We start from the raw sequence: 26,878 nt of genomic DNA on the forward strand, positions 1-26,878 counted from the left end.
TAGCGTTGCCAGAAGAGGGGAGCTTGATGAAGCCCCTTTTGAGGACTGCTGGAGCACCATAAAAGCAGCCATCAACAACGCAGCCGAGAGCATCGTCGCATACGTGGAAAGGAGGACATGTAACGACGAAGAATGCAGGCAGGTTTTGGAGGAGAAGGATGCTTCGCGGACTGCAATGCTGCAGCAAGGAACGCGACGAAACGTAGAGCGATATAAAAGAAAACGAAAGCCGCAAACCCGCCTATTCCGGGACAAAAAGAGCCGCCTGGAAGAAGCTGAAAGTGAAGAAATGGAGCAGCTGCATCGTTCACAAGAAACGCGAAAGTTCTACGAGAAGCTTAACGAATCCCGTAAAGGCTTCGTGCCGCGAGCCGAAATGTGTAGGGGTAAAGATGGAAGCCTCCTGACGGATGGACGTGAGGTGATTGAAAGGTGGAAGCAGCACTACGATGAATACCTAAATGGCACGGGCACAGAGGGTCACGACAGCGGAGGAAGTGACTACGTCAGCACGGCGGAAGAAGGAAACCAACCTGTTCCCGCAATGTGAGCTGCCATCAAACAGCTCAAGAACAACAAGGCAGCTGATAAGGATGGTATTGGAGCTGAACTCATCAAAATGGACCCGGAGAGGTTTGCCGCCTGTCTGTACCGGCTGATTGCCAGAATCTAGAAAACGGAACAGCTGCCGGTGGACTGGAAGCAAGGGATCATATGCCCCATCTACAAGAAGGCCGGCAAACTGGAATGTGAAACTATCGTGCGATCACTATCCTGAATGCCGCCTACAAAGTGCTATCCCAGATTATCTTCCGTCGTCTATCACCAATAGCAAATAAGTTTGTAGGAAGTTATCAAAGTCGTTTCATTAACGGCCGATCGACGACAGACGACGACAGGCAAATCCTCCAGAAATACCGTGAATACCAAGTCCCAACGCATCACCTGTTCATCGATTTTAAAGCAGCTTAGGATATCGTCGTCCGCAAAGGGCTATGGAAAATCATGGACGAATACAGCTTTCCCGAGAAGCTCACGAGACTGATAAGAGCAACGATAAGATTTCGGGAGAACATTCAAGTTCGTTCGAATCCCGCCGGAGACTTCGACAGAGTGATGGACTTTTGTGTCTGCTGTACAACATCGCGCTAGAAGTCATGCGAAGAGCCGGGTTCAAAAACCGAGGTACGATTTTTACAAGATCCAACCAATTTGTTTGCTTCGTGAATGGTACGGATATTCGCGGATGATATGGATATTCTTGGCAGAACATTTGGAAATGTGGCAGACCTGTACACCCGCCTGAAACGTGAAGCGCAAAAGTCGGCTTGGTGGTGAATGCGTCAACAACAAAATACATGCGCATGCTGATGAGCGGAACCGAGCGCGACAGAGTCCGCCTAGGGAGCAGTGTTACTATAGAAGGGGATACTTTTGAGGTGGTTGATGAGTTCGTCTACCTCAGATCCTTGTTAATGGCTTAGTGGTGAAATACGGAGACGCATCATCAGTGGAACTCGCCCCTACTATGGGCTCCAGAAGAAGCAACGATCGAGAAAGATTCACCCCCGCACCAAATGTACCATGTACAAAACGCTAATAAGACTGGTGGTCCTCTAAGGACATGAAGCATGGACCATGCTGGAAGAGAACCTGCAAGCACTTGGAGTGTTTGAACGAAGGGTGCAAAGATGGTTTTCGCGTCGAATCCGGTTGGTACAAGAAGGCGGAGGGAGCACAGCGATCGAGGTGGCTTGATCAGGTGCATCAAGATCTGGAGAGCGTGGGCCAAAATCGAAGTTGGATGGACACAGCCATTGATCGAGTAAATTGTCGTAACATCGTTAACAAGGTTTTATCAAACTAATTGATGTATCATCAAGTAAATAAATAGTAACATGAAAATCATTTGGCGAACGTTCGCCAGACACAAAAGAACAAAAAGAAAAATAAACCCAAAAATGTAAGTTTCATTATACCTAAGACATTTTTATTTATAAATAATTAAATTGATTAATCTAATTAGATTTGCAATAACAGTTTAGCTTGTTACAAATTTATTTATCGATGACGAATGATGTCAGCATGATGAATATTGAAAAACACTGTTTTTCGTCAAACCGTCCCACCGATCAGGAACAGCTAGAAAATAACTGTGGAAAAAAAAGAATAGTTATAAATCTCTTCTCCTAACTGAGTTCATTATTATAGCATACCGATCCATTGCTTCGATGAAACGTGTCTTGTAGTTTTTGGGCTTTATTACAGTAGGAAGTTTTCCATGGCCTCCACCCATCATAACTGATTGCTTTAAAATAGATTCAACTTTCTTGTCCAACGTAAAAGTACGGATGTAATCTGAATTAGGATTAATTTAATAATAAAATATGTTGTTAAACATGTCATTATGCAGGTTAGTCTACTCAGGCAAGATATTTCTGGACGTGGTAACCCTCTAATACCCAACCCCTCCTTTAGACGGAATGGATTTTTGTGTATTTTTTTGTAACTCGAAACTAAAAACGATTTTATTTTTGACTTTAACCTTGGACTATAACACGTATATTAGGAAAGTTTCTCGTGACTTTTGAAACATTTTCGCATTTTAGAAATGTTTTTTTTTTAACCTTCAAATGCATGATTCTTATTTGATGTGTAATTTAATTTAATTGGGCCTTCCTTAGCCGAGTGGTTAGAGTCGCGGCTACAAAGCAAAGCCATGCTGAAGGTGTCTGAGTTCGAATCCCGGTCAGTCCAGGATCTTTTCGTAATGGAAATTTCCTTGACTTCCCTGGGCATAAAGTATAATCGTACCTGCCACACGATATACGAATGCAAAAATGGCAACTTTGGCAAAGAAAGCTCTCAGTTAACAACTGTGGAAGTGCTCATAAGAACACTAAGCTGAGAAGCAGGCTCTGTCCCAGTGGGGCGTTAATGCCAAGAAGAAGAAGAAGAAGTGTAATTTAAAAAATTGTGCATTTTATATTTTTCCACAATCAACCTATCTCAGGAATAGAGCCTGGTGGTATTAAATTTACTTCAAAATGATTTTTTTCCGTTAGTTAAACGGAAAATAAAATGTTTTAGAAAAAGATTAAAAAATCATCTCTGGCCAAGATCACAGGGTTTGACAGGGTTTCCAATACTTTGGCACACCTCTAACGGTTCATGGTTTATCATGAAACGGCTGCATTCAGCCGGAGCATCTGTTAATATGTTTCGGCATATTAGGTCCTCTTCGAACGTAGGGACCGCTAGGGCTCCGTAGTTACTTATAGACCCGTGCTGGTTGTAATCAGTAATGTTGGTTAAGTTTCGAAGCCAACGTGTGATCAATAGACTGATGCAAATTTTGAAGCTTTTTCTCCCCTATGCTTAAACGGTGTCAATTATGATGAAAATCATTCTCCCAAAATTTGAAGTGATTTGGAATAAATTTGATTGTGCACACGTCATTTGAAGTTTATATGGAAATTACTATGGAAAAGGCAAACCTTTTGCGTTCAGTCCTCTAGCTGTTCGTCATAATAATCTATTGAAAAGTGAACAAACTCTTCTCATGGGAAATCTTCCCAGCTACAACTTTGCCGAAAACCACATTTTGATAGGACGTGAGGATAATTTGTTATTATTGATTCCAAAGTCCATGCTTGGATGATGCTTAGATAATTATTCAATTACTTTCAGAGCAACACTGCTTTTCTGTTGTAGAACATAGTAGCCTGGAATACTTTGATCTATTCTTCCCGCCAAGAGCACCAATGTTGCCTGCCGAACAGTTGGCGAAGCAGGATGCACGCAAACCAACTTTATGATGATGAATAACAATTTATCCTGACGTCCAACACAAATGCGATCTTCGGCAAAGTTGTAGCTGAAAGAATTTTACATTAGAAGAGTTTTTTCACTTGTCCATAAAATGTAATTTCAAAGAGATAGAGGGGTGAACGCAAAAGGTTGGCGTTTTCCATAGTAATTTCCATATAAACTTCAATTGGCGTGTGCATAGTCAAATTTCTACCGAATCATTTCAAATTTTGGGAGGATGCTATTTACCATAATAAAAATCGTTTAAGCATAGGGGATCAGAATTTTACTAATCCAGTCCATTTCTCGACTTGCATTTTCATTCATATATAATTTTTATTGTGAGGCAAATTTCATGATATCGCAAACAAAGAAAGCTTTTCAATCAATAACTGTGGAGATGCTTATGAGATTTTCAATGATGTATAGAAAAAATAAAGTTTCAGAGAAACCATCCACAGTGAAAACATAGAACTAAAGAGAATAAAGCTTTTCTCGAATCACAAAAATAAGCACATAATAATATTAATATTAAGAACATATATCCAGCCTGAGGAACCAAACACCAAGTATAGATATAGATTTACTCACCAATTATTCCAACAACAAGTAATCTTTCTTTGTTGTCCAATCCAACCAACAGAGAATAATCCATAACTTCATTCTTTTCCAAAAATGAAGAATCTCTCTCTATCGCATCCTTTAAAACAGTCCTGCTGTGCGTCAAAATATATAACGGATTTGTCCAAGACACTGAAAGGTGAATATGTTTAGGAATTTTTAATTCTTGCTCAATGTAATATTTAAGACCTTACTTTGCATTAAATTCTCATCCATCAGCACTATTTCTCCTGATTGCCTGTTTGGATCAACCATTCGGTTCCTTAACGACCCTTTCAAATCGAATTTTTCAACTATTTCTCTATTGCAGAACAAATTTTCCATCACTAAGACAGTCTTTTCATGCGTTGTATTGCTGCGTGAAAGGAAACAAGAGAAGATAATGAGCTTGAGAAAAGGCTTCGCGTACTGAATGGTTATCTAAGGGTAATACTTACTCTTTCTTTCTGACTGTAACCTTGAAGACTCCGAAAATTTTGGCCAATAAAGTAGGTTGTTGCTTCATCGAACATTGCGTCAAATATTCGAAATAGTTAGGGGCAAAGTTTTCGAAAATAGAAATATCTGTTTTAGACATTTCTTTCAACACAAACCGATCGTCGATAGTTTTGCTAAATTTCGATCCACTTTTACCACCACGGGCTTCCCATACTACACTCCGACAAAGCGATCGAGCAAACATTCTTCTGATCGTGCAGATTTCTTCCTCCGTATTTTTGGAGTCGCTTTGCGGTTTGCATGTTGCTTTTTGGTTAGTGTTGTCGGTCGAATCGTTTGGCGCGTCTAGTAATTTACATCGCAGATTGTCGAATTCTTTTGCGTAGTACACTTTGCATGTAATGCTACAAGAGGAGTCCTAAAGGCAATAAAATGTTATTTTTCAATAGAAATTAAATGAATGTCTTCGAAGTTACCTGAAAATTAACTTCAACATGGGAATTGTTTTTGCTTTTCTTGTTGTCGACATTATCTGGTTTATTCTGTACCGATTCGTCAGCTTCGGAATTCGTCCTGAAATAGAAAATGTGTATGTTAGATATGATAGATTAAAAGTCGTTAATAAGATGAAGAAAACGTATTAATTGACCTACCCTACATCTAATGACTTGCGCTTCAAATGCGGGCTTTGTTCAGTCATATTCCCAGAGTAGAGATTTTCCAATGCTCTATTGTAATCTAATGATACTAAGCTGTATGCTATGCATGAAGCTAGATCCTGATCCACTACCACCACAGGGAAAAGTCCAGACTTAAGGCAATGATGCTCGTTATTTGGTAATGGACAACTTAGAAAATGTGTGTTTTCAGAGGAAGACAAGAAGTGACTCAAATAACCTTTAACGCTTTTGCGATCTCCTTCTTTCATATTTTTGTCATCTGTTCTCGTACCTTCTGCTACCGATTCTTGGGAAGATGCTACTGCGTTTTCCTCGCTAGTCATAGCTGTAACCGCAGTCGATTGAACACTTTCATTATCTTTAGCCAGATCGAGATATTCTGTGGCTATAGTACCATTGTCAATACTCATTGCTCCAGATTTCGACGGATACGATTTGCACTGGACTGTAATATCATGCAGCTTAGCTTCCCATTCTTCTACTGTTTCTGCCATTGCTTTTTTCAGCATCAACATCGCATCATCTACTGCTTCTGATGAAACAATCTCTTCTGTCAGCAGTGTTTGAACTGCCTCAACACGTTGTTTGAAATTGACTTGATCTTGATTAGCCTTTTTCTTCAGTTTTGAAAAGCTATCCGTGTCGGCAGATAGTTCAGCTAGTTTATCGAAAATTTTTGCATAGACCTCGTATCCTTTCATAGCAAAATTTTTAACTTCTTCAACTATTTGCTGTTGATCACAAGTCTTCAAATGTTTCAGCCGAACAATCATGGCAGGCAGACTGATTTCCCATACGTCAATCGGACTATACATAAAACTGGCTACGATTCCCATGTAAGAAAACTGTTGCACGTGATCTCGATGCAGAGAGTGATCACATTTGCTTTGTCCCTCAATCTCTCTCCGTTTATAGGAATGTCCATGAAATCTCAATTCCAAGTATTTCGCAAATGAATAACACCACGTGACGTTCGCCATAGGAGCCGGTTTGGTTCTCTCGTTACAAATGGTGCACTTCGAAGTGACCAGTAGGGTTCCAGTATCCACCTTGTTCACATCTTCACTAAGCTTAACATGGACGCAACCATGCGAATGAACATACCGCCGTACATGATCCATCATTGGTAAATTGCATGATTTACAAATGTATGAACTACGGAAACAATATCGCTCTAGAAACTCTCCGAGCATGATGTCGTTTTGTCCATAAAATTGCATGTTTAAAAACGAAGGTTGCGCACAAAATGATGATGGAGCGTTCGGATTATAATAGAAACTGCAAAACAACACAGGCAAACGTTGATGGTTTTCCAAGTCCAAAGCGTCTTTGTTCGTGAATTCTTCTATGGATTTCTGAGGAAGTGTGGTGAGGCGTCTTTTGCGAGTCGTTACTTTTTTCACTAAAAAAAAACAACAAATTATTAGCATTGTGAAACTTTATAATTGCAATGTAATTAAATCATATGCATTGCATTTCAATAAAACGTGCGCGAACAAAATCCACTTAATATTAATATTTTAATTTAACACAAAATTAATATTATTATAATATATATACAATTTAATTAAGGATAATGATTCTGAGAAAGAAGCTTGCCTCCCAGATAAATTCAGTCATGAAAACAGTATTATACGATTACGTTTGCTTGAAATTTGAACATTTCATGGTTTTCAATATATTACATAGCAGTGGTCCACAACCTTTCTAAAGCTGCGACCCCTTCAACACTATGGGAGATGTCTTGGAAAAGATCTACAAATACCTAGTGTGAGACGGGTCCACATTAGGGTGAGGATTATTTTTCGAATATTCTCAAAACCAAGAATTCGAGTGCTCTTCTGAATTCGAATTACATAAAAAGAGAAATCCCTAATTTTGAGCCGAAAATATTAAGATTAAGAGGTGCAAGCGATTTGAACGTGAATTGTTAAGTTATATTATAACTTCGGTAAAGTCTCCATAACTTTTTTGAAATTAATTTTGAAGCTCTTAGCATCATTCTTTTCAAAATTAAATTTATGAAAAGCTTATGGAACATCAAATTTGTCTAAAGTCAAAACTAGTCATAATTAATAGTAGGTTTCTCTCAGTTTTTCCTCTTTTTATTGAAAAATTCTGGACAAGCATTTGTTAAGGGCTCAAGAGGTCTTAGGCCTTTTTTTCGGAAACGGGACTGTTGAGCCCTTTTTAGCCCACCCACGCACTTTTTTGGTCGTCGGCTTTTGGTCGTCGGGCGCTTGCGAACCGGAAGTCGCCCCTCAACCGGAATCGCAAGACCGACCTCGCCAACCAACCGGTAAAGTGGAGTAAAGCGCACCAACAAATGTATAATGTGAGTGACGTTAAAGAGATATATTGCAGCCAGAGCGAATATAGCAAGAGGTGACGAAATGACATAGAGGGATCGACAAGTCCTCAGTTTCCTGAAGTAATACCATGAGGTGGTTCCGGGGGGACATCGGACTTGTATCCCAAGCCAAATGGAGGTGGCGAGGTTTAGAGTTGTTTCCCCTTTTTTTCTCTGTTACCACACTCGAGACGTGCATCCGTAAATGTCTCCTACCCATAAAAACATATGTTTTGCCCTTCCAAAATAATCAAAACAAGTAAATCGACGCCATGTTGAATTGATGTTGGGTTGGTAAATATTGGCTCATGCTGAAACCCCCTCTCTACCATGAAGTTAGCATCTTCCGCTTGCGACCGTTTTCGAACGTGTGATTGAAAAATCTTAGTAATTGGGTAAATGCATAACATGAAGATAGGGGCCCAGATAGCCGTAGCGGTAAACGCGCAGCTATTCAGCAAGACCAAGCTGAGGGTCGTGGGTTCGAATCCCACCGGTCGAGGATCTTTTCGGGTTGGAAATTTTCTCGACTTCCCAGGGCATAGAGTATCTTCGTACCTGCCACACGATATACGCATGCAAAAATGGTCATTGGCACAGTAAGCTCTCAGTTAATAACTGTGGAAGTGCTCATAAGAACACTAAGCTGAGAAGCAGGCTCTGTCCCAATGCGGACGTAATGCCAGAAAGAAGAAGAAGATAACATGAAGATAAAGCCTTACCGAACCGTCCAGTCGTGGAAGTCACCCGTATAATAGCTTTACTTCTCTTATTTGACTGATCAAAAAAGGAAACAAACCGCCACCAGAGTACACAGCCAATTCAGATTACCGACCCCAGTAAAATTTTACTGGGTTTTGGAACTACGGTTTTTTCGGTAATTTTTACGATTACCGAAAAAACCCAGTAAATCACAATATGTTTTGATTGATGGAAATTACTGACTTAGTCAGTAAAATTGTAGAACGTTTTTACTGGCTTTCCAGTTTCCCATGCTCCATGCTTTGCTTTTCCGGATACTGTTTTTTTTTCAGAAATCAATACAAATTAAAACCCAATCGACATTATTACTGAACCTCAGAAATTTTCAATCAAAAAGCTGAAAGTTCGGTATTTTTTATGATTTACAATTCGTACCCAGTATAAAAAATTACCGAACAAGCAAATCGTGATTGAGTGTGTACACTCTTTGTACCAGTTATCGACATAGTCCGATTTCCAACTTAAAACAGTAGATTTAATTGCTCACCAGCTAAATTTGTTCATTTGTTCTCACCAGGCAACATATATTTATCGGTTGAAGCAGTTTTACCGGATGAAAACATACATTTCGTAGCGGTTGTCCTTTAGCAAACTGCTAAGACGGTGTCATACGTGTGAGGCAAAATTTCAAATGTTCATTTTTCGAAGCTTATTGCACGAATGTTCTTATCAAGGTTTAGTTACCATCAAAAACAAAAAGGTTTATCATTCCTGTGAATATTAGCCGTTATATTCTAGTGAAACTATAAGAAAAATTTCTTTTTGTTCCCACTATTGCCATAATTGGTGCTATAGCCATATTTGGTACTTCTACCCTAGGTTGAACTTTGACATTTTGACATTCAATTAACAAATGCGCTGAAGACACTAAGATGATTGGACGCACAATTTTTCTGATAGATCGCTTTTTGTCTTGGTTTTTTTTTTTTTTTTTTTTTGTCGGTAGCGATAGGGGTTAATCTGCCCTAAGCTCCTTCCCAGCATTTGCTTTTATAAGCCTCTATTGCGTTCATCACACAGACGTTCCTAAGCAATGTTGCTCAAATGGTCACTGTGTACCCTAGCAGCAATCAGCCCTTACCGTAGTTTTGCAGTCTAGTAGTTCAGACTACTATCAAACTATGATAAGGCCTGAAATGCTACTAGAGTGGTTAAAGTGAAGAACGAAATAGTTTTATTAAAAGGTCCCCATTCCCCATTTTATTTTATTATTCACTTGTCACATAATTGTTTCACTTTTGCTGTCGACACTAGCACTTCTATATCCGATTATCATGTATGAACTTTCGTTATCACTTTCCACTATCACAGCTAAAAGTTTCACCAATATTACATCACGCCACTTTCATACCAATTGATTTTATTACCAATAATTGAAGGATGTTTATTTATTTTTTTACTATTTAATTGAACTACGAATTATCACAACGACCGTAACAAAAAAAAATTCTTCGATCACTTCTATTGCACTCGCTGTAATTATGAACACTGTCATTGTAAAAGTGTAAAGAACTAGGCAATAGTGTTTTTGTTCAAAGAGAAATAAGTGCATACTGTTATTATTATGTCTGTGGTATTGACGTAACCCTCACAATCACTTCAAATGCAATTTCAACAGTTTATCATCACTATGCAGTTCATTAAGTATCATTATCACTCTCACAATCTGTTGGCGCGAAGGGAAATCTGGTTACCCTAGATGAGCGAAATGTTGTTTTGAAAGGAGCGAATGAAAAGATTGTATTGAAGAAAGATAGAGTCGAGTCAATGTTGCTAAATTTATATTCCGAAAAATATATCAAAGTAGAAAGGTTTGAAACCAGATTGGAAGGCGTAAAGGAGCACTGATAATTGTAAGTGTGAAATACTGTTACAATATTGAAAATCATTAATAAAGATATTCTCAGTTCAAGCTGATCATCAAATTATATGCGTTTAGATCTGCTTTGAAGAACGGTGCATTCATTGTGGTTGAACCATCTCAACAAACTTGAAAATTATCATTTTTCAACCGCCAAACCGAGTGAACATGAAGAATAGCACCTGTTCCGTCTGGGGGAACGAGCAAAGTGGACTGTAACACTTTTTCGGGGGACGGTCGAAGCTAGAGGGTAAGGATCCCTCGCTGGACGCTTCGTCTTGTAGCCGATACACTTTACGGCTCTTTCGGGAGGACACTTCTTCGGAACTAGAACTGGGTTACTGGGAATTCAACTTAAACACTGGCTTTTGTACTTAACTACTGTGTATTTAACTAAATTAACAAAAGGGTAGTAATTTTCTTCTCAACACATGTTTTGCTATCAACACTTTCTTGAAGACTGTACTTTTTCACACTTCCTTCCTCTGCACAGAGCCTTGCGTGGCGTGATCGTGCATGAAGGTGGGGCGTGGAAGAAAAGTCTCCACACGCGCGGGATAGAAATGGAAGGAAAAGGATTGCAAATATGTTCACGCATCACATGACTCCTTCCGTACACGGAACATTCACCGCCACGTTGAAATGTCTATTTCAAAACTTGAGATTGGCCGAAGTAGGCCTTGTTGTCTTCTATCGGCAGGACTGACAATTTGTTGATCGGGCGGCGAAACGTTGACTTGTCGCTGTAGACATCTACGGCTCGTACCAAGCCATCTACTCCAGGAAAGGTCTTGGTTACGACACCCAGCTTCCATTGCAGAGGGGGCAAATTCCGGTTGTGCACCAGAACAATCATTCCAGGACTAACATTTGATTTGAGTTTCTGGTTCTTTTTTCTAGACTGCAAGCTACTCAGGTAGTCGCGGGACCAAGCCTTCCAGAAATGCTCTCGGAGCATTTGCAGGTGCTGCCACTTATCCAATCGGTTGGCTTGGATGTCTTCATACGACGGCTCTGGTATTGCGGTGAGAGGACGCCCGATAAGGTAATGGGCAGGCGTAATCACTTCTGGACTGTCCGACCTTGACGATGTCACGAATAGCGGACGGGAATTCAGGATCGCTTCGATTTCTGCCAGGACAGTCACATACTGCTCGAAATTCAGGGATGCATTTCCAATGATCCTCTTCAGATGACTCTTCATACTCTTGACTGCCGCTTCCCATATACCACCAAATTCGGGGGCATCCGCCGGAATAAATTGCCATTCAATTCCCTTGGACACGCAGAACGACTCGATTTGGTGCTCCTGTTTGAACGCCTGGTAGAGTTGATTCAGCTCATGATGTGCACCACGAAAATTGGTGCCGTTGTCGGAATGCAGCTGATGCACAATTCCACGCCGACTCACGAACCTCTGAAGCGCAGCGATGAAGGCACTGGTAGTCATGTCTGACACCAGCTCTAGATGCACGGCTCGAGTAACCATACATACAAAAACCGCTACATATCCCTTGACTGTGGTCACCTTACGCAAGCCCTGCTTGATATGAAACGGTCCAGCGTAATCTACGCCAGTGACGGAAAAAGGGGGCGCAGGTGTCACGCGACAGGACGGCAGATTTCCCATATACTGGCTTGTATCGATGGGCTTGACCTTGAAACACTTCACGCAAGATCTGGTCACTCCACGAACAGTCGCAGCAGCATTGATTAACCAGAATTCTCTTCGGATCACATGAACCAAACCAGTTGGTCCCAGATGCAGATGCTCCTCATGTAGGGCACGAATCAACATTCGCACAATCGTACTTTTACACGGCAGGATGATCGGATGCTTTTCACCATATGGTAGCTTGGAATGCTCTAAACGTCCTCCGACTCTAAGCACCCCATTTACAAGGATCGGTCCCAACGAACCAAGCTTTCGACACTGTTCACCCGATTCGACTCGAGCAATCTCATCGCTGAGCTCTTCTCGTTGTATCACTTTCACAATAACGTTCATTGCAAGACGAAGTTCAGCCACGGTAGGGATAGGCTTATTCACACGTGAAGCTGAATCCTTCTTCTTGCAGTTGTTGGCGAAACGCAACACCAGCGCAATTACACGTTGTAACTTTCTGTACGAACTGTACTTTGAAAACACTTCTAACTGTTCTTCTTCAATTACAGGTAACACTGTTGGAGCAACACGTAGCTCCGGAATGTCTTCAATAATCTCTTCTGGTGGCTTATTTTCAATGTTCACTTTTTTCAAAAAGTCTGGTCCATGCCACCATAACTCATTTTTCACTAATTCGATGGGCATTTGCCCACGCGACACTATATCAGCCGGATTGGACTCCGACCGGACGTACATCCACTCTAAATCTTCTGTTTCTTCTCGGATTGCAGCAACACGATTGCGCACGAACACTTGAAGCTGGTCAGGAGATTTGCGCAACCAAGCCAGAACAATCTGACTGTCCGACCAGAGCACCACACGATGAAACGGCATTTGGATTGACTGCAAAACCTTATTCACCAAACGCGCAAGCAGGAGTGCCGCGCACAATTCCAGCCGTGGAATCGTCACTGCCTTCAAAGGGGCCACCTTGGATTTGCTGCAGAGTAATTGTAGTTGCGCCGACTCGTTGAATACGCTTCGAATGAACACACACGCTCCATAGGCCGACATCGAAGCGTCAGCAAAACCATGAAGCTCGTAGCATTCAGCATCATCAATCAGCACACGCCTTGGAATGTGCACCTGGTTCGTTGCTTCAAGGGACTTCTTCAGCTGCATCCATTGTTGGCTTATTTCGTCCTCGACAGGCTCATCCCAGCCCACTTTGCTACGCCACAACTGTTGCATTAGTAACTTGGCGAGAACAATTATGGGCGACAAGAATCCAAGTGGGTCATACAGCTTGGCAATTTCGGACAATATTGTTCGCTTGGTATTGGCTTCGGATTCGGAGTTCAAATTTGGAGATTTGATCGAGAACAGAAAATCATCGCTGTGAGGATCCCACAAAATACCAAGCACTTTGATGACAGTGTTGATACCTTGCTCTTCGAGGACCTTGGGAGTTTCACGATCACCTTCTGGAATGCGTTCCAGCAACTGCTCGGAATTGGAACACCACTTATGGATCGGGAAACCAGCACTGGCCAGCAAATCCTTAACTTGCTGTTGTCGTTCAATTGCTGCACTCAACGTATCATCGCCAGACAACACGTCGTCAACGTAAAAGTCTTCCCTCACAGTTGACGCTCCCAGGGGACATTTCTCTTTGCCATCTTCAGCCAACTGAACCAGGCAGCGAGTTGCGAGAAAGGGTGCACTCGCTGTGCCATATGTAACGGTAGTTAACTGATATACTTTCAACGGCTGTTCGGGACTCTCTCTCCAAAAAATTCGTTGAAGTGGCTGATGCATCTCAGCAACCATGATTTGGCGATACATTTTGCTTATATCAGCCGTGAAAGCATATTTGTGTTTTCGGAATCGCAGGACAATATCGAGAATATCGGATTGGACAGTACCACCTACCTTGAGGACATCGTTGAGGGAGAGGCTGGTCTGCGATGGTTTTGCAGAAGCATCGAACACTACTCGACACTTCGTCGAGGAACTATCTGGACGGATAACAGCGTGGTGCGGTAGGTAGCACTTTTGGACGTTGGGAGGATCCTTGCATTCACTTACTTGCTTGCAGTGGCCGAGCTGTTCATACTCCCCGATGAATTGCACGTACTGCTCACGGAGACACGGATTTCGAACGAAGCGTTGTTCGAGGATGTGGAATCTCTTCAAAGCGACCGATCTGCAGTCACTCAGCTGGGAGGCGTTTTCTTTCAAAGGGAGTTGCACAACGAATCGCCCTTCGTCGCTGCGTTCATGTGTGTAGCGGAAATGCTTCTCACACTCTACTTCTTCGGATGTCACAGGATCTTGATCAGCTACTTCTTCTACGCTCCAAAAACGTTGCAGAGCTTCGTACACGTTTTCGACGGTGATTGTGTGGGAATACGATGGACCCTGATGGAACACTTCTTCTAGCTCGCCCGTGAACACCCAACCAAGATGAGTATCACGCAGCTCTGGTAGATGCTCTGCCAACTGGTACTGACCGGACTTGATTATCTTGAAGAAGAGCTCATTGCCAATCAGCATGTCAATCTCTTGAGGCGCATTGAATTCTGGATCCGCCAATTGGAATCCGGGTGGAATACACCAATCGGACACATCGATGTTGGTACTCGGAATTTTGCCAGTCACTGCTGGGGTGATGACACACTCTACCGTGGCACGGTAGTCACTATAACGGGATCGGAACTTAACGATGGCTTTCTCCATGCTGGTTGTCATTCGATTGTTGACGCCGGAAATCTTCACATTTGCTGATGAAATCTTCGCTCCGATGGCTTCGGCCATCTTCTTCGTTATGAGGTTCACCTGGGACCCGCAGTCTAGCAGGACTCGACAACAGTGAGGCTTACCTTGGGAATCGTAAACGTGCACCACTGCTGTTAAAAGGAGGACGGTTTTCTTGGTTGGAGCTGCTTGGATGGAACACGATGACGTCACGCTGTGTGAACCTTGCGGTGTGGGTGCACTGGATGTGTTTGCTTGGACTTCTTTCACAGCTGGTCTCGATGTGGACTCCGATGAAGCTGTCGGTTCAGGCATCTTGCTTTCAGGCTGGTTGGACTTAAATCTTGTATCGTCGTGAAGCTGAGTATGATGACGTTGGCGGCACTTCAAACACTTTCTGTCGGATGGACAATCCTTCAGCCGATGACCTTTCCTCAAGCAATTGAAGCACATGCCTAAGGAACGTGCTTTCTCGACTCGCTCAGGTACGCTCATGTCTTTCAGCTGCTCACACTGGAAGTTCTTGTGGGATTCGCCGCAGAAGTCGCATTCTTCACATGAAGCACTGCCGCAGCTATTAGCGGTTAGGATTTTCGGGTTGAACCTCGGACTTGACTTCGACTGGTCTGCGGCTTTCACGTTCGATCTTTCGGCACGAGGAGGAGGGACTTGAGCTGATGTTTCGCAGTTCTCCAGGATGTTACACTGCTGCTTTAGGAATTTCAACATGTCGTCGTATTTCGGAAGCGTTCCTCGGACGATGGTTGCTTCCCACTGCTTCCTGGTAGAGGCATTCAAGGCTGATGCAAGCAAATGCACCACGATCAGTTCCGACATGCCGAGGAGGTCCTGCTTCAGATAACGTAGGCTTTCGATATGCCCGGAACAATCGTCTAATAACTGGCGCAACTCACGATAGGACTCCTTCGTCATCTTCTTCAAGGATAGCAGGCCGCGGATGTGGGTGTTGATGATGACACGGGGATTTTCGAATCGCTCTGTGAAAATGTTCCACGCCTGAGCGTAGTTGTTCTCGTTCATTGTTCGGGCATCGAGGATTCCTGCTGCTGCTCCGACGAGAGCCTTGTCCAAGTGATACAATTTGATGGCATCAGTATCATTGGACCTGTCCATAATATCTATGAACATCGCCTTGAATTTTGGCCAATTCTCGTATCGGCCATCGAATGTTGGTATCGGTGCTTTTAGCGGCTGCTGCTGGACGATCACTTGGGGCTTGATATCAGGTATTTCCTTCTTCGTTGCATCCATCAGCATCTCTTCGATGTACGTCGACACTTCGTGGTAATCTTTCTCGAATCTGGTGTACGCTTGATCGTGGTCATCCATTGCATCATCCGGCAGGATCTCAGCAAGTTGGTTGTGGAAATTGTTAAACTCACTGTAGATGACATCCACGTTTCTAGCATACACCTTCAGCTTCGATACGGACACGTCGGCATCGTCGTCGATCAGAATTCCTCCGATCCGCTTTATTTTATCGGCTGTCTTGGAACGCTGACGGCTCAGGACACCAATCTTCCGGATCAGCGATTCCTTTGCGCAGGCCAAACGATTCTGATTTTCGCTTTCTTCTTCACTTGTGTCGCCGTGCTGCACTCCCGAACGGGTCTTTTTAGGGCTATGCACGAGCGACATTTTGGAACACTTTCACTTCCGGTTTCGTCAACTTCACTTTTTCAGAGTCTGTCTTTCTTTTCACCAGTAACTCAGTCCAAGGAGAATCACACACACACGAAATCACTACCAGATCACGGATCCGGCTCGAAGGACCAATGTTCCGTCTGGGGGAACGAGCAAAGTGGACTGTAACACTTTTTCGGGGGACGGTCGAAGCTAGAGGGTAAGGATCCCTCGCTGGACGCTTCGTCTTGTAGCCGATACACTTTACGGCTCTTTCGGGAGGACACTTCTTCGGAACTAGAACTGGGTTACTGGGAATTCAACTTAAACACTGGCTTTTGTACTTAACTACTGTGTATTTAACTAAATTAACAAAAGGGTAGTAATTTTCTTCTCAACACATGTTTTGCTATCAACACTTTCTTGAAGACTGTACTTTTTCACACTTCCTTCCTCTGCACAGAGCCTTGCGTGGCGTGATCGTGCATGAAGGTGGGGCGTGGAAGAAAAGTCTCCACACGCGCGGGATAGAAATGGAAGGAAAAGGATTGCAAATATGTTCACGCATCACATGACTCCTTCCGTACACGGAACAGCACCTTTAAGAAATCAGCGGTGCCGAAATCAAAAACAGGTTGTAATCAACGAGCCCCTGACATAGATGCCTCAGAAAGTAGTTCTGTACCTACTCCGGATCATCATTCGGCAGCAATGATAAAGCTTCAGTTGGATTATTTACAACAAGAGCATTCAATCAAGCTGAAGGCAATAGCCGAACGTGAAGCTGTGGAATTGTCTCTCGTACGAAAGCGGTACTACCTACTGAGATCGCAGCTGACTATCGGTTCTGATGATGCAGATAAAGTTGGAGATGATTGTCCCGATACCGATAGTGTGAGTAGTGTGGACGATAGAAACGTACCAGACGTGTTTGAATACAATTCATCAATTTGTGATTCAATCACTCGAAAGTCAAATACCGCTCTAACATCTGAACAAATTTGCGCTCGGCAGGTTATGTCAGCAGATTTGCCTGTGTTTACGGGAGAGCCTCAAGATTGGCCAGTATTTTACAGTCAGTACAAGCATACTACAGCAGCTTGTGGGTTTAGTAATTCAGAAAACCTGGTGCGACTGCAAAGGTGTATAAAAGGTCAGGCTTTAGAGTACGTGCGGAGTCGCTTACTAGTACCCGAGCTTGTACCAAAGGTTATGGATACATTAGAAATGTTATATGGTCGACCATCTATATTGATTAATCATTTGATTAATAAAGCTCGGATGATTCCTCCACCGGAAGTAGAACGTTTGGAGACCATCATAGATTATGGGATGGCGATCCAAAATCTATTTGATCATCTGGTAGCAATGGATCAGACATTGCACTTGCGAAATCCAACCTTGTTGGGAGAATTGGAATCGAAGCTCCCAGGGGAAATGAAACTGGAATGGGCACGTTACAAAAGAGAACATGCTCCGTCGTCACTGGAAACGCTTCATGAGTTTATGAATGAGCGTGTTGAAGCAGCTTGTGAGCTTACCTTTAACGGGACAGCGAAACAAATTCCACCTTTAAGAGATCTGAGCCCTGAGCGTCAAATGGTACAACGTTCGCTTGTGATCGATCGCATTAAAAGTTGTTCAATTTGCAAGAGACAGGATCATTACATAGAAGATTGTGCCCAATTTAGATCTTATGATGTGAGCCGTCGTTGGAGGCTGGTAGGAGAACTAAACCTATGCAGATGTTGTCTAGATCGACACACGACTAGAGTCTGTCGGAATGCGGATGAGTGTGGCGTAGATAGATGTAAGCTAATCCACCATACATTACTACATCAAGCTAGGGTATGATAGGGATCCCAGATTTAAGCGCTTGGATTGATAGATAGTAAAACTTAATGGAACATGAAGTGTTACGGGGGGGAGTGTTGGCGCGAAGGGAAATCTGGTTACCCTAGATGAGCGAAATGTTGTTTTGAAAGGAGCGAATGAAAAGATTGTATTGAAGAAAGATAGAGTCGAGTCAATGTTGCTAAATTTATATTCCGAAAAATATATCAAAGTAGAAAGGTTTGAAACCAGATTGGAAGGCGTAAAGGAGCACTGATAATTGTAAGTGTGAAATACTGTTACAATATTGAAAATCATTAATAAAGATATTCTCAGTTCAAGCTGATCATCAAATTATATGCGTTTAGATCTGCTTTGAAGAACGGTGCATTCATTGTGGTTGAACCATCTCAACACAATCATTAATTTTATAACGACGAATTACACAGAAACTCACCGAATACTCACTTTTAAGTCACATAACAAAAAGTTGGATCATGCGTTAGCTTCGAAACCTATCCACCATTACCGATTAGTACAAAGGATGCTACAATTCATCTAACAAACTGCAACTACAAGTAGTGGTGCATAAGTAACTACTGAGCCCTGGCGGTCCCTCCATTCGAAGAGTTCCTGATAATATGCAGAAACATATTAACAGATCCTCAGCCTGCAAGCAGCCGTTTCAACAAATGTATAATGTGAGTGACGTTAAAGAGATATATTGCAGCCAGAGCGAATATAGCAAGAGGTGACGAAATGACATAGAGGGATCGACAAGTCCTCAGTTTCCTGAAGTAATACCATGAGGTGGTTCCGGGGGGACATCGGACTTGTATCCCAAGCCAAATGGAGGTGGCGAGGTTTAGAGTTGTTTCCCCTTTTTTTCTCTGTTACCACACTCGAGACGTGCATCCGTAAATGTCTCCTACCCATAAAAACATATGTTTTGCCCTTCCAAAATAATCAAAACAAGTAAATCGACGCCATGTTGAATTGATGTTGGGTTGGTAAATATTGGCTCATGCTGAAACCCCCTCTCTACCATGAAGTTAGCATCTTCCGCTTGCGACCGTTTTCGAACGTGTGATTGAAAAATCTTAGTAATTGGGTAAATGCATAACATGAAGATAGGGGCCCAGATAGCCGTAGCGGTAAACGCGCAGCTATTCAGCAAGACCAAGCTGAGGGTCGTGGGTTCGAATCCCACCGGTCGAGGATCTTTTCGGGTTGGAAATTTTCTCGACTTCCCAGGGCATAGAGTATCTTCGTACCTGCCACACGATATACGCATGCAAAAATGGTCATTGGCACAGTAAGCTCTCAGTTAATAACTGTGGAAGTGCTCATAAGAACACTAAGCTGAGAAGCAGGCTCTGTCCCAATGCGGACGTAATGCCAGAAAGAAGAAGAAGATAACATGAAGATAAAGCCTTACCGAACCGTCCAGTCGTGGAAGTCACCCGTATAATAGCTTTACTTCTCTTATTTGACTGATCAAAAAAGGAAACAAACCGCCACCAGAGTACACAGCCAATTCAGATTACCAACCCCAGTAAAATTTTACTGGGTTTTGGAACTACGGTTTTTTCGGTAATTTTTACGATTACCGAAAAAACCCAGTAAATCACAATATGTTTTGATTGATGGAAATTACTGACTTAGTCAGTAAAATTGTAGAACGTTTTTACTGGCTTTCCAGTTTCCCATGCTCCATGCTTTGCTTTTCCGGATACTGTTTTTTTTCAGAAATCAATACAAATTAAAACCCAATCGACATTATTACTGAACCTCAGAAATTTTCAATCAAAAAGCTGAAAGTTCGGTATTTTTTATGATTTACAATTCGTACCCAGTATAAAAAATTACCGAACAAGCAAATCGTGATTGAGTGTGTACACTCTTTGTACCAGTTATCGACATAGTCCGATTTCCAACTTAAAACAGTAGATTTAATTGCTCACCAGCTAAATTTGTTCATTTGTTCTCACCAGGCAACATACATTTATCGGTTGAAGCAGTTTTACCGGATGAAAACATACATTTCGTAGCGGTTGTCCTTTAGCAAACTGCTAAGACGGTGTCATACGTGTGAGGCAAAATTTCAAATGTTCATTTTTCGAAGCTTATTGCACGAATGTTCTTATCAAGGTTTAGTTACCATCAAAAACAAAAAGGTTTATCATTCCTGTGAATATTAGCCGTTATATTCTAGTGAAACTATAAGAAAAATTTCTTTTTGTTCCCACTATTGCCATAATTGGTGCTTCTACCCTAGGTTGAACTTTGACATTTTGACATTCAATTAACAAATGCGCTGAAGACACTAAGATGATTGGACGCACAATTTTTCTGATAGATCGCTTTTTGTCTTGGTTTTTTTTTTTTTTTTTTTTTTGTCGGTAGCGATAGGGGTTAATCTGCCCTAAGCTCCTTCCCAGCATTTGCTTTTATAAGCCTCTATTGCGTTCATCACACAGACGTTCCTAAGCAATGTTGCTCAAATGGTCACTGTGTACCCTAGCAGCAATCAGCCCTTACCGTAGTTTTGCAGTCTAGTAGTTCAGACTACTATCAAACTATGATAAGGCCTGAAATGCTACTAGAGTGGTTAAAGTGAAGAACGAAATAGTTTTATTAAAAGGTCCCCATTCCCCATTTTATTTTATTATTCACTTGTCACATAATTGTTTCACTTTTGCTGTCGACACTAGCACTTCTATATCCGATTATCATGTATGAACTTTCGTTATCACTTTCCACTATCACAGCTAAAAGTTTCACCAATATTACATCACGCCACTTTCATACCAATTGATTTTATTACCAATAATTGAAGGATGTTTATTTATTTTTTTACTATTTAATTGAACTACGAATTATCACAACGACCGTAACAAAAAAAAATTCTTCGATCACTTCTATTGCACTCGCTGTAATTATGAACACTGTCATTGTAAAAGTGTAAAGAACTAGGCAATAGTGTTTTTGTTCAAAGAGAAATAAGTGCATACTGTTATTATTATGTCTGTGGTATTGACGTAACCCTCACAATCACTTCAAATGCAATTTCAACAGTTTATCATCACTATGCAGTTCATTAAGTATCATTATCACTCTCACAATCTGTTGGCGCGAAGGGAAATCTGGTTACCCTAGATGAGCGAAATGTTGTTTTGAAAGGAGCGAATGAAAAGATTGTATTGAAGAAAGATAGAGTCGAGTCAATGTTGCTAAATTTATATTCCGAAAAATATATCAAAGTAGAAAGGTTTGAAACCAGATTGGAAGGCGTAAAGGAGCACTGATAATTGTAAGTGTGAAATACTGTTACAATATTGAAAATCATTAATAAAGATATTCTCAGTTCAAGCTGATCATCAAATTATATGCGTTTAGATCTGCTTTGAAGAACGGTGCATTCATTGTGGTTGAACCATCTCAACAAACTTGAAAATTATCATTTTTCAACCGCCAAACCGAGTGAACATGAAGAATAGCACCTGTTCCGTCTGGGGGAACGAGCAAAGTGGACTGTAACACTTTTTCGGGGGACGGTCGAAGCTAGAGGGTAAGGATCCCTCGCTGGACGCTTCGTCTTGTAGCCGATACACTTTACGGCTCTTTCGGGAGGACACTTCTTCGGAACTAGAACTGGGTTACTGGGAATTCAACTTAAACACTGGCTTTTGTACTTAACTACTGTGTATTTAACTAAATTAACAAAAGGGTAGTAATTTTCTTCTCAACACATGTTTTGCTATCAACACTTTCTTGAAGACTGTACTTTTTCACACTTCCTTCCTCTGCACAGAGCCTTGCGTGGCGTGATCGTGCATGAAGGTGGGGCGTGGAAGAAAAGTCTCCACACGCGCGGGATAGAAATGGAAGGAAAAGGATTGCAAATATGTTCACGCATCACATGACTCCTTCCGTACACGGAACATTCACCGCCACGTTGAAATGTCTATTTCAAAACTTGAGATTGGCCGAAGTAGGCCTTGTTGTCTTCTATCGGCAGGACTGACAATTTGTTGATCGGGCGGCGAAACGTTGACTTGTCGCTGTAGACATCTACGGCTCGTACCAAGCCATCTACTCCAGGAAAGGTCTTGGTTACGACACCCAGCTTCCATTGCAGAGGGGGCAAATTCCGGTTGTGCACCAGAACAATCATTCCAGGACTAACATTTGATTTGAGTTTCTGGTTCTTTTTTCTAGACTGCAAGCTACTCAGGTAGTCGCGGGACCAAGCCTTCCAGAAATGCTCTCGGAGCATTTGCAGGTGCTGCCACTTATCCAATCGGTTGGCTTGGATGTCTTCATACGACGGCTCTGGTATTGCGGTGAGAGGACGCCCGATAAGGTAATGGGCAGGCGTAATCACTTCTGGACTGTCCGACCTTGACGATGTCACGAATAGCGGACGGGAATTCAGGATCGCTTCGATTTCTGCCAGGACAGTCACATACTGCTCGAAATTCAGGGATGCATTTCCAATGATCCTCTTCAGATGACTCTTCATACTCTTGACTGCCGCTTCCCATTGTCCGCGCACAGTGCGAACGTTGTATAGTTATATGTTTATGTTATTCCTATTTATCCTCACCCTTAATCCAACATCCCAAAATTCCACCCTACTAACCCCGAGTCGGCCACGGGTTTTTTGGCCCACCTCTCACTAACACATTTGTATCGTAATGGTCTGGATGCGCACTACCCACCCGAATGGCAATAAGTATGTATTGGCTGGCGGCTGATGAGCGATGAGCGGCGGCTAACCACATCAGCAGATGCGACGACCAACATCACCCGGACTGAGCGTGGAGGGAGATGAACATGTCGCAACATGTTTGTTACGTTCCACCGACCAATGACGACGAGGCATGAGCTGATTGGTGGGTGGCGAATCGAGGAATAGTATATAAGAAAATGAGTTTGTTCGCAGTGTATCAGTTTTCATTCAACATTCGAGCAATAAACATCGGTTAAGTTGCAAAGTGAAAGTTTCTCTTTTATCTTGGACAGCCGAAATAAAAACAGCCTTTTTGAAGGCTTTTGAGTTGTTTTGGAATAATTCACCGAGTCGAGCTATCGTCAGCTGCTGTTCCCGCTGGCACTCTCTTCAGAGGAAGGAGTTGCCCATCCGTCAAGTGTCCGTGATCGGACATTTTTGGTCCTTCGAGCCGGATCCCCGAGCGATCCGCATCTGCGTGTCGTCAATCTGACGATTGAGACACCCGTACCGATACAGTCCGCTTACCTCTGTCGCCAATCTGACGATTGCGACAAAATTGTTGCTGTGACGATAGCCGACGGAGTCATTGGAAAAAATATTCCTTGGTTGTCCGAGAGTGAATCGAACGAAGTGAACGAAAGTAAGTCGCGCGCGAGTGTGTCACAGTGCTTGTCCGATATTTTAACCCGCAAGTAAACCGCGCGCGAGTGACCCCGGCGTGATCGCCTAGTGATATTTCCTGGACGTGTCCGAACACGTTCTGTTGCATGGTGCGAGGGAGCGCATCACAGTACCTGTGTGAAAAGTAAAAGTGAACCAGTTGTCCGAAAAGTTTTAACCCGCAAGTCAATCGCGCGCGTGTGGTACAGTGTATGTCCGATACTTTCAACCCGTATCAGTTCGCGCGCGAGTGCATCGAAATGCCATTGGATCGCACACCGTCGAAAAGTGATAAGCAAGGCACGATGCAGGACATTTCGACTCTGGTGTTTCATCGTGGACAGGCGAAGGCGCAGGTTACGAAGATTCGTAAGGCGTTGGATGGAATGGCTGGAGCTGGATCCGATCCTCCGAATATGGCTATGCTGACTGTGTATTCCAAGAAACTGGATCGATTCTACGAAGAGTATCGCCAGTATCATGAGCAAATTATTGGTCTCATTTCCGACGAACGGATGGACGAGCAGATCGAAGCATACGATTTGTTTGAAACGCAACACACTGAAACGTGTGCGTTGCTTGAGGCAATTATGCAGTCAATTACTGCCACTCCAAATTATGCACAAGGGAATACACATCAGGCACAGGAACCTCCACGCATAATTGTACAGCAGCAGCCGTTGAAGGCACCGATTCCTTCCTTCGACGGGAAGCCAGAGAACTGGCCACGCTTTAAGGCCATGTTCCTAGATGTCATGCGAACATCAGCCGATTCGGACGCCATTAAGCTCTATCATTTGGACAGAGCTCTGGTCGGCACTGCTGCCGGGATAATTGATTCGCGCACGCTAAGCCAGAACAATTATGCCCATGCGTGGAAAATCTTGGAGGACCGATACGAGGACAAGCGTGTCATAGTGGACATCCACATCAATGGCCTGCTGGAACTGCCGAAGATGCATCGGGAGAACGCGAAGGACTTGAGAGCGCTCATCGACAAGGTCACTCAGCACGTTGATGGATTAAGTCTACTCGACGAAGAGATGACCGGATTCTCCGAACGCTTCGTGGTCAATCTTCTGGCAGCGGCACTAGACAAGGACACGAGGCTTCAATGGGAAGCTTCCATACCCCACAAGCAGCTGCCAAATTATAAAGATACCATCGATTTCCTGAGCAACCGTTGTGCTGTGCTGAAGCGCTGGGAAGGATCGTTGGCCAAGCCAGCCGCCACATCCAAGTCATCAGTTTCGGTGAAGTATCCTGGACATCAACAGAGGAACACGACATCGAAGTCTTGTGCTGTTACTACCAAGGACCGAACGTGTGAGCTGTGTGAATCCGGAAACCATCCGGGGTACAAGTGTGAAGCCTTCCGAGAGATGACAGTTGCTCAACGCCAAGCCAAGGTAAGAAGTATCAGAGCTTGCTTTAATTGCCTTAGGGTGGGTCATGTGAGTAGTGCGTGTTCTTCGTCGTATACTTGTTCGAAGTGTCAGGCAAAGCATCACACTCTTCTTCATCCTGACAAAAAGGTGTCGCAGTCCTCTCAGTTTGATTCGCAGTCAGCTTCGAAATTGGTTTCGCAATCCTCTCAGTCTGACTCGTCGTCTACCTCGAAATCAGTTGTGCCAATCGCTAAAAACAAATGTAATTCCGTTGAACCTCAATCTACTCCAACAGTTTCATGTTCTATGAAGCAAGTTCCTCGTGTATGTACTAGCTTGTTAATGACAGCAAAGGTTCATGTGAAAGATGCGAATGGGAATCTGAAAACTTGTCGTGCATTTTTGGATTGTGGTTCTCAAGCTCATCTTGTGTCGAAAGGTTTGGTTAAATCGTTGAATCTGCCGTGTTTTTCCACCAAGGTTGATGTTGTCGGTGCCAATGGTCAGCAGTCCTCCATCTCCGAAATGGTCACGCTGGAATTGCGTTCATGTTACTCTGATTTCCAAGGTCAATTGCAGTGTCTGGTTGCTGGTAGAGTTGCAGGTTTAATGCCGTCCGTGCCTATCGATATTAAGCAATGGAATCTACCTCCTGGCCTGCCTCTTGCAGATCCGGATTTTCACATACCAGGTGAAGTCGATTTGTTGATTGGGGTACAATTGTTTTTCTCGCTTATGATGCCGGGACAGTACAAGATAGCTGATAATCTTCCCATTCTACAAGAGACTCGTTTGGGATGGGTTGTCGCCGGTTCCTTTGAAGATGTTGATACCTCTCGTGTTGAACAGCATTGTTACACCGTAACTCTGCAGAATCTTGCTGATACTATGGAAAAGTTTTGGTCGGTTGAATCAGTGGACTCTTGTAACCTTCTGACCAGTGAAGAGCAATTATGTGAAGAAATTTTCTGCTCCACTACGCGTCGTGATCCAAATGGTCGCTATGTCGTTCAATTACCGTTGAAAGAATCCGTTCACCAGATGGAAAGTAATCGTTCTGTTGCCTTGCGTCGTTTTTTCATGTTGGAACAGCGATTCCAGAAGGATTCTGATCTGAAAAGACTTTATGTTGATTTTATTAATGAATACAAAGATCTCCACCATTGTGAACTCATTGATGAATCTCAGGATCCTCCCAACCTTTTGAAGTATTATCTTCCACACCATGCGGTGTTGAAGCCAAGCAGCTCTTCAACGAAGTTGAGAGTTGTTTTTGACGCTTCATCGAAGACAAAGGGCCCTTCGCTCAACGACTCACTCATGATCGGCCCAGTAATACAGAATGATCTCTTCTCGATAAATCTTCGCTTTCGCTCACATCGTTATGTGTTCTCTGCCGATATTAGTAAGATGTACAGGCAAATTCAAGTAGACCGTGCTCACACACCACTACTTCGAATTTTCTGGAGAGAGAATCCTACCGATCCGTTGCAAGTCCTTGAATTAACGACGGTGACGTACGGTACATCTGCTGCTCCATTCTTAGCTACGAGAGCTCTTCAACAGCTTGCCTTCGATGAATGTACTCGTTACCCGTATGCGGCTCAGATTGTGCTCGAAGATTTTTATGTTGATGATGTCCTGACGGGTGCTGAGACCGTAGAGGAGGCAATTCAACGTCGTGTTGAACTCACTGAACTCCTTAGCTGTGGAGGTTTTCCCATCCACAA

General features: G+C 42.9%; 1 protein-coding gene across 1 annotated transcript in view; it reads right to left on the minus strand.

Annotated features, from left to right (window-relative positions):
- Positions 1–1,964: 1,964 nt before the first annotated feature.
- LOC5574640 (putative 1-phosphatidylinositol 3-phosphate 5-kinase) overlaps positions 1,965–26,878 on the minus strand; it is a 68,486-nt gene continuing 43,572 nt past the window's right edge. The window contains exons 7-13 of the mRNA XM_021844205.1: positions 5,523–6,951; positions 5,346–5,442; positions 4,869–5,287; positions 4,626–4,786; positions 4,402–4,563; positions 2,217–2,358; positions 1,965–2,153 (exon numbers count right to left, since the gene is read on the minus strand). Of these exons, the coding sequence (XP_021699897.1) occupies positions 2,081–2,153; positions 2,217–2,358; positions 4,402–4,563; positions 4,626–4,786; positions 4,869–5,287; positions 5,346–5,442; positions 5,523–6,951 (2,483 nt within the window). The 3' untranslated portion in view covers positions 1,965–2,080. The remainder of the gene's footprint in view (positions 2,154–2,216; positions 2,359–4,401; positions 4,564–4,625; positions 4,787–4,868; positions 5,288–5,345; positions 5,443–5,522; positions 6,952–26,878) is intronic.

This window comes from Aedes aegypti, chromosome 2 (assembly GCF_002204515.2).
Source record: "Aedes aegypti strain LVP_AGWG chromosome 2, AaegL5.0 Primary Assembly, whole genome shotgun sequence".
NCBI classification, from domain to species: domain Eukaryota; kingdom Metazoa; phylum Arthropoda; class Insecta; order Diptera; family Culicidae; genus Aedes; species Aedes aegypti.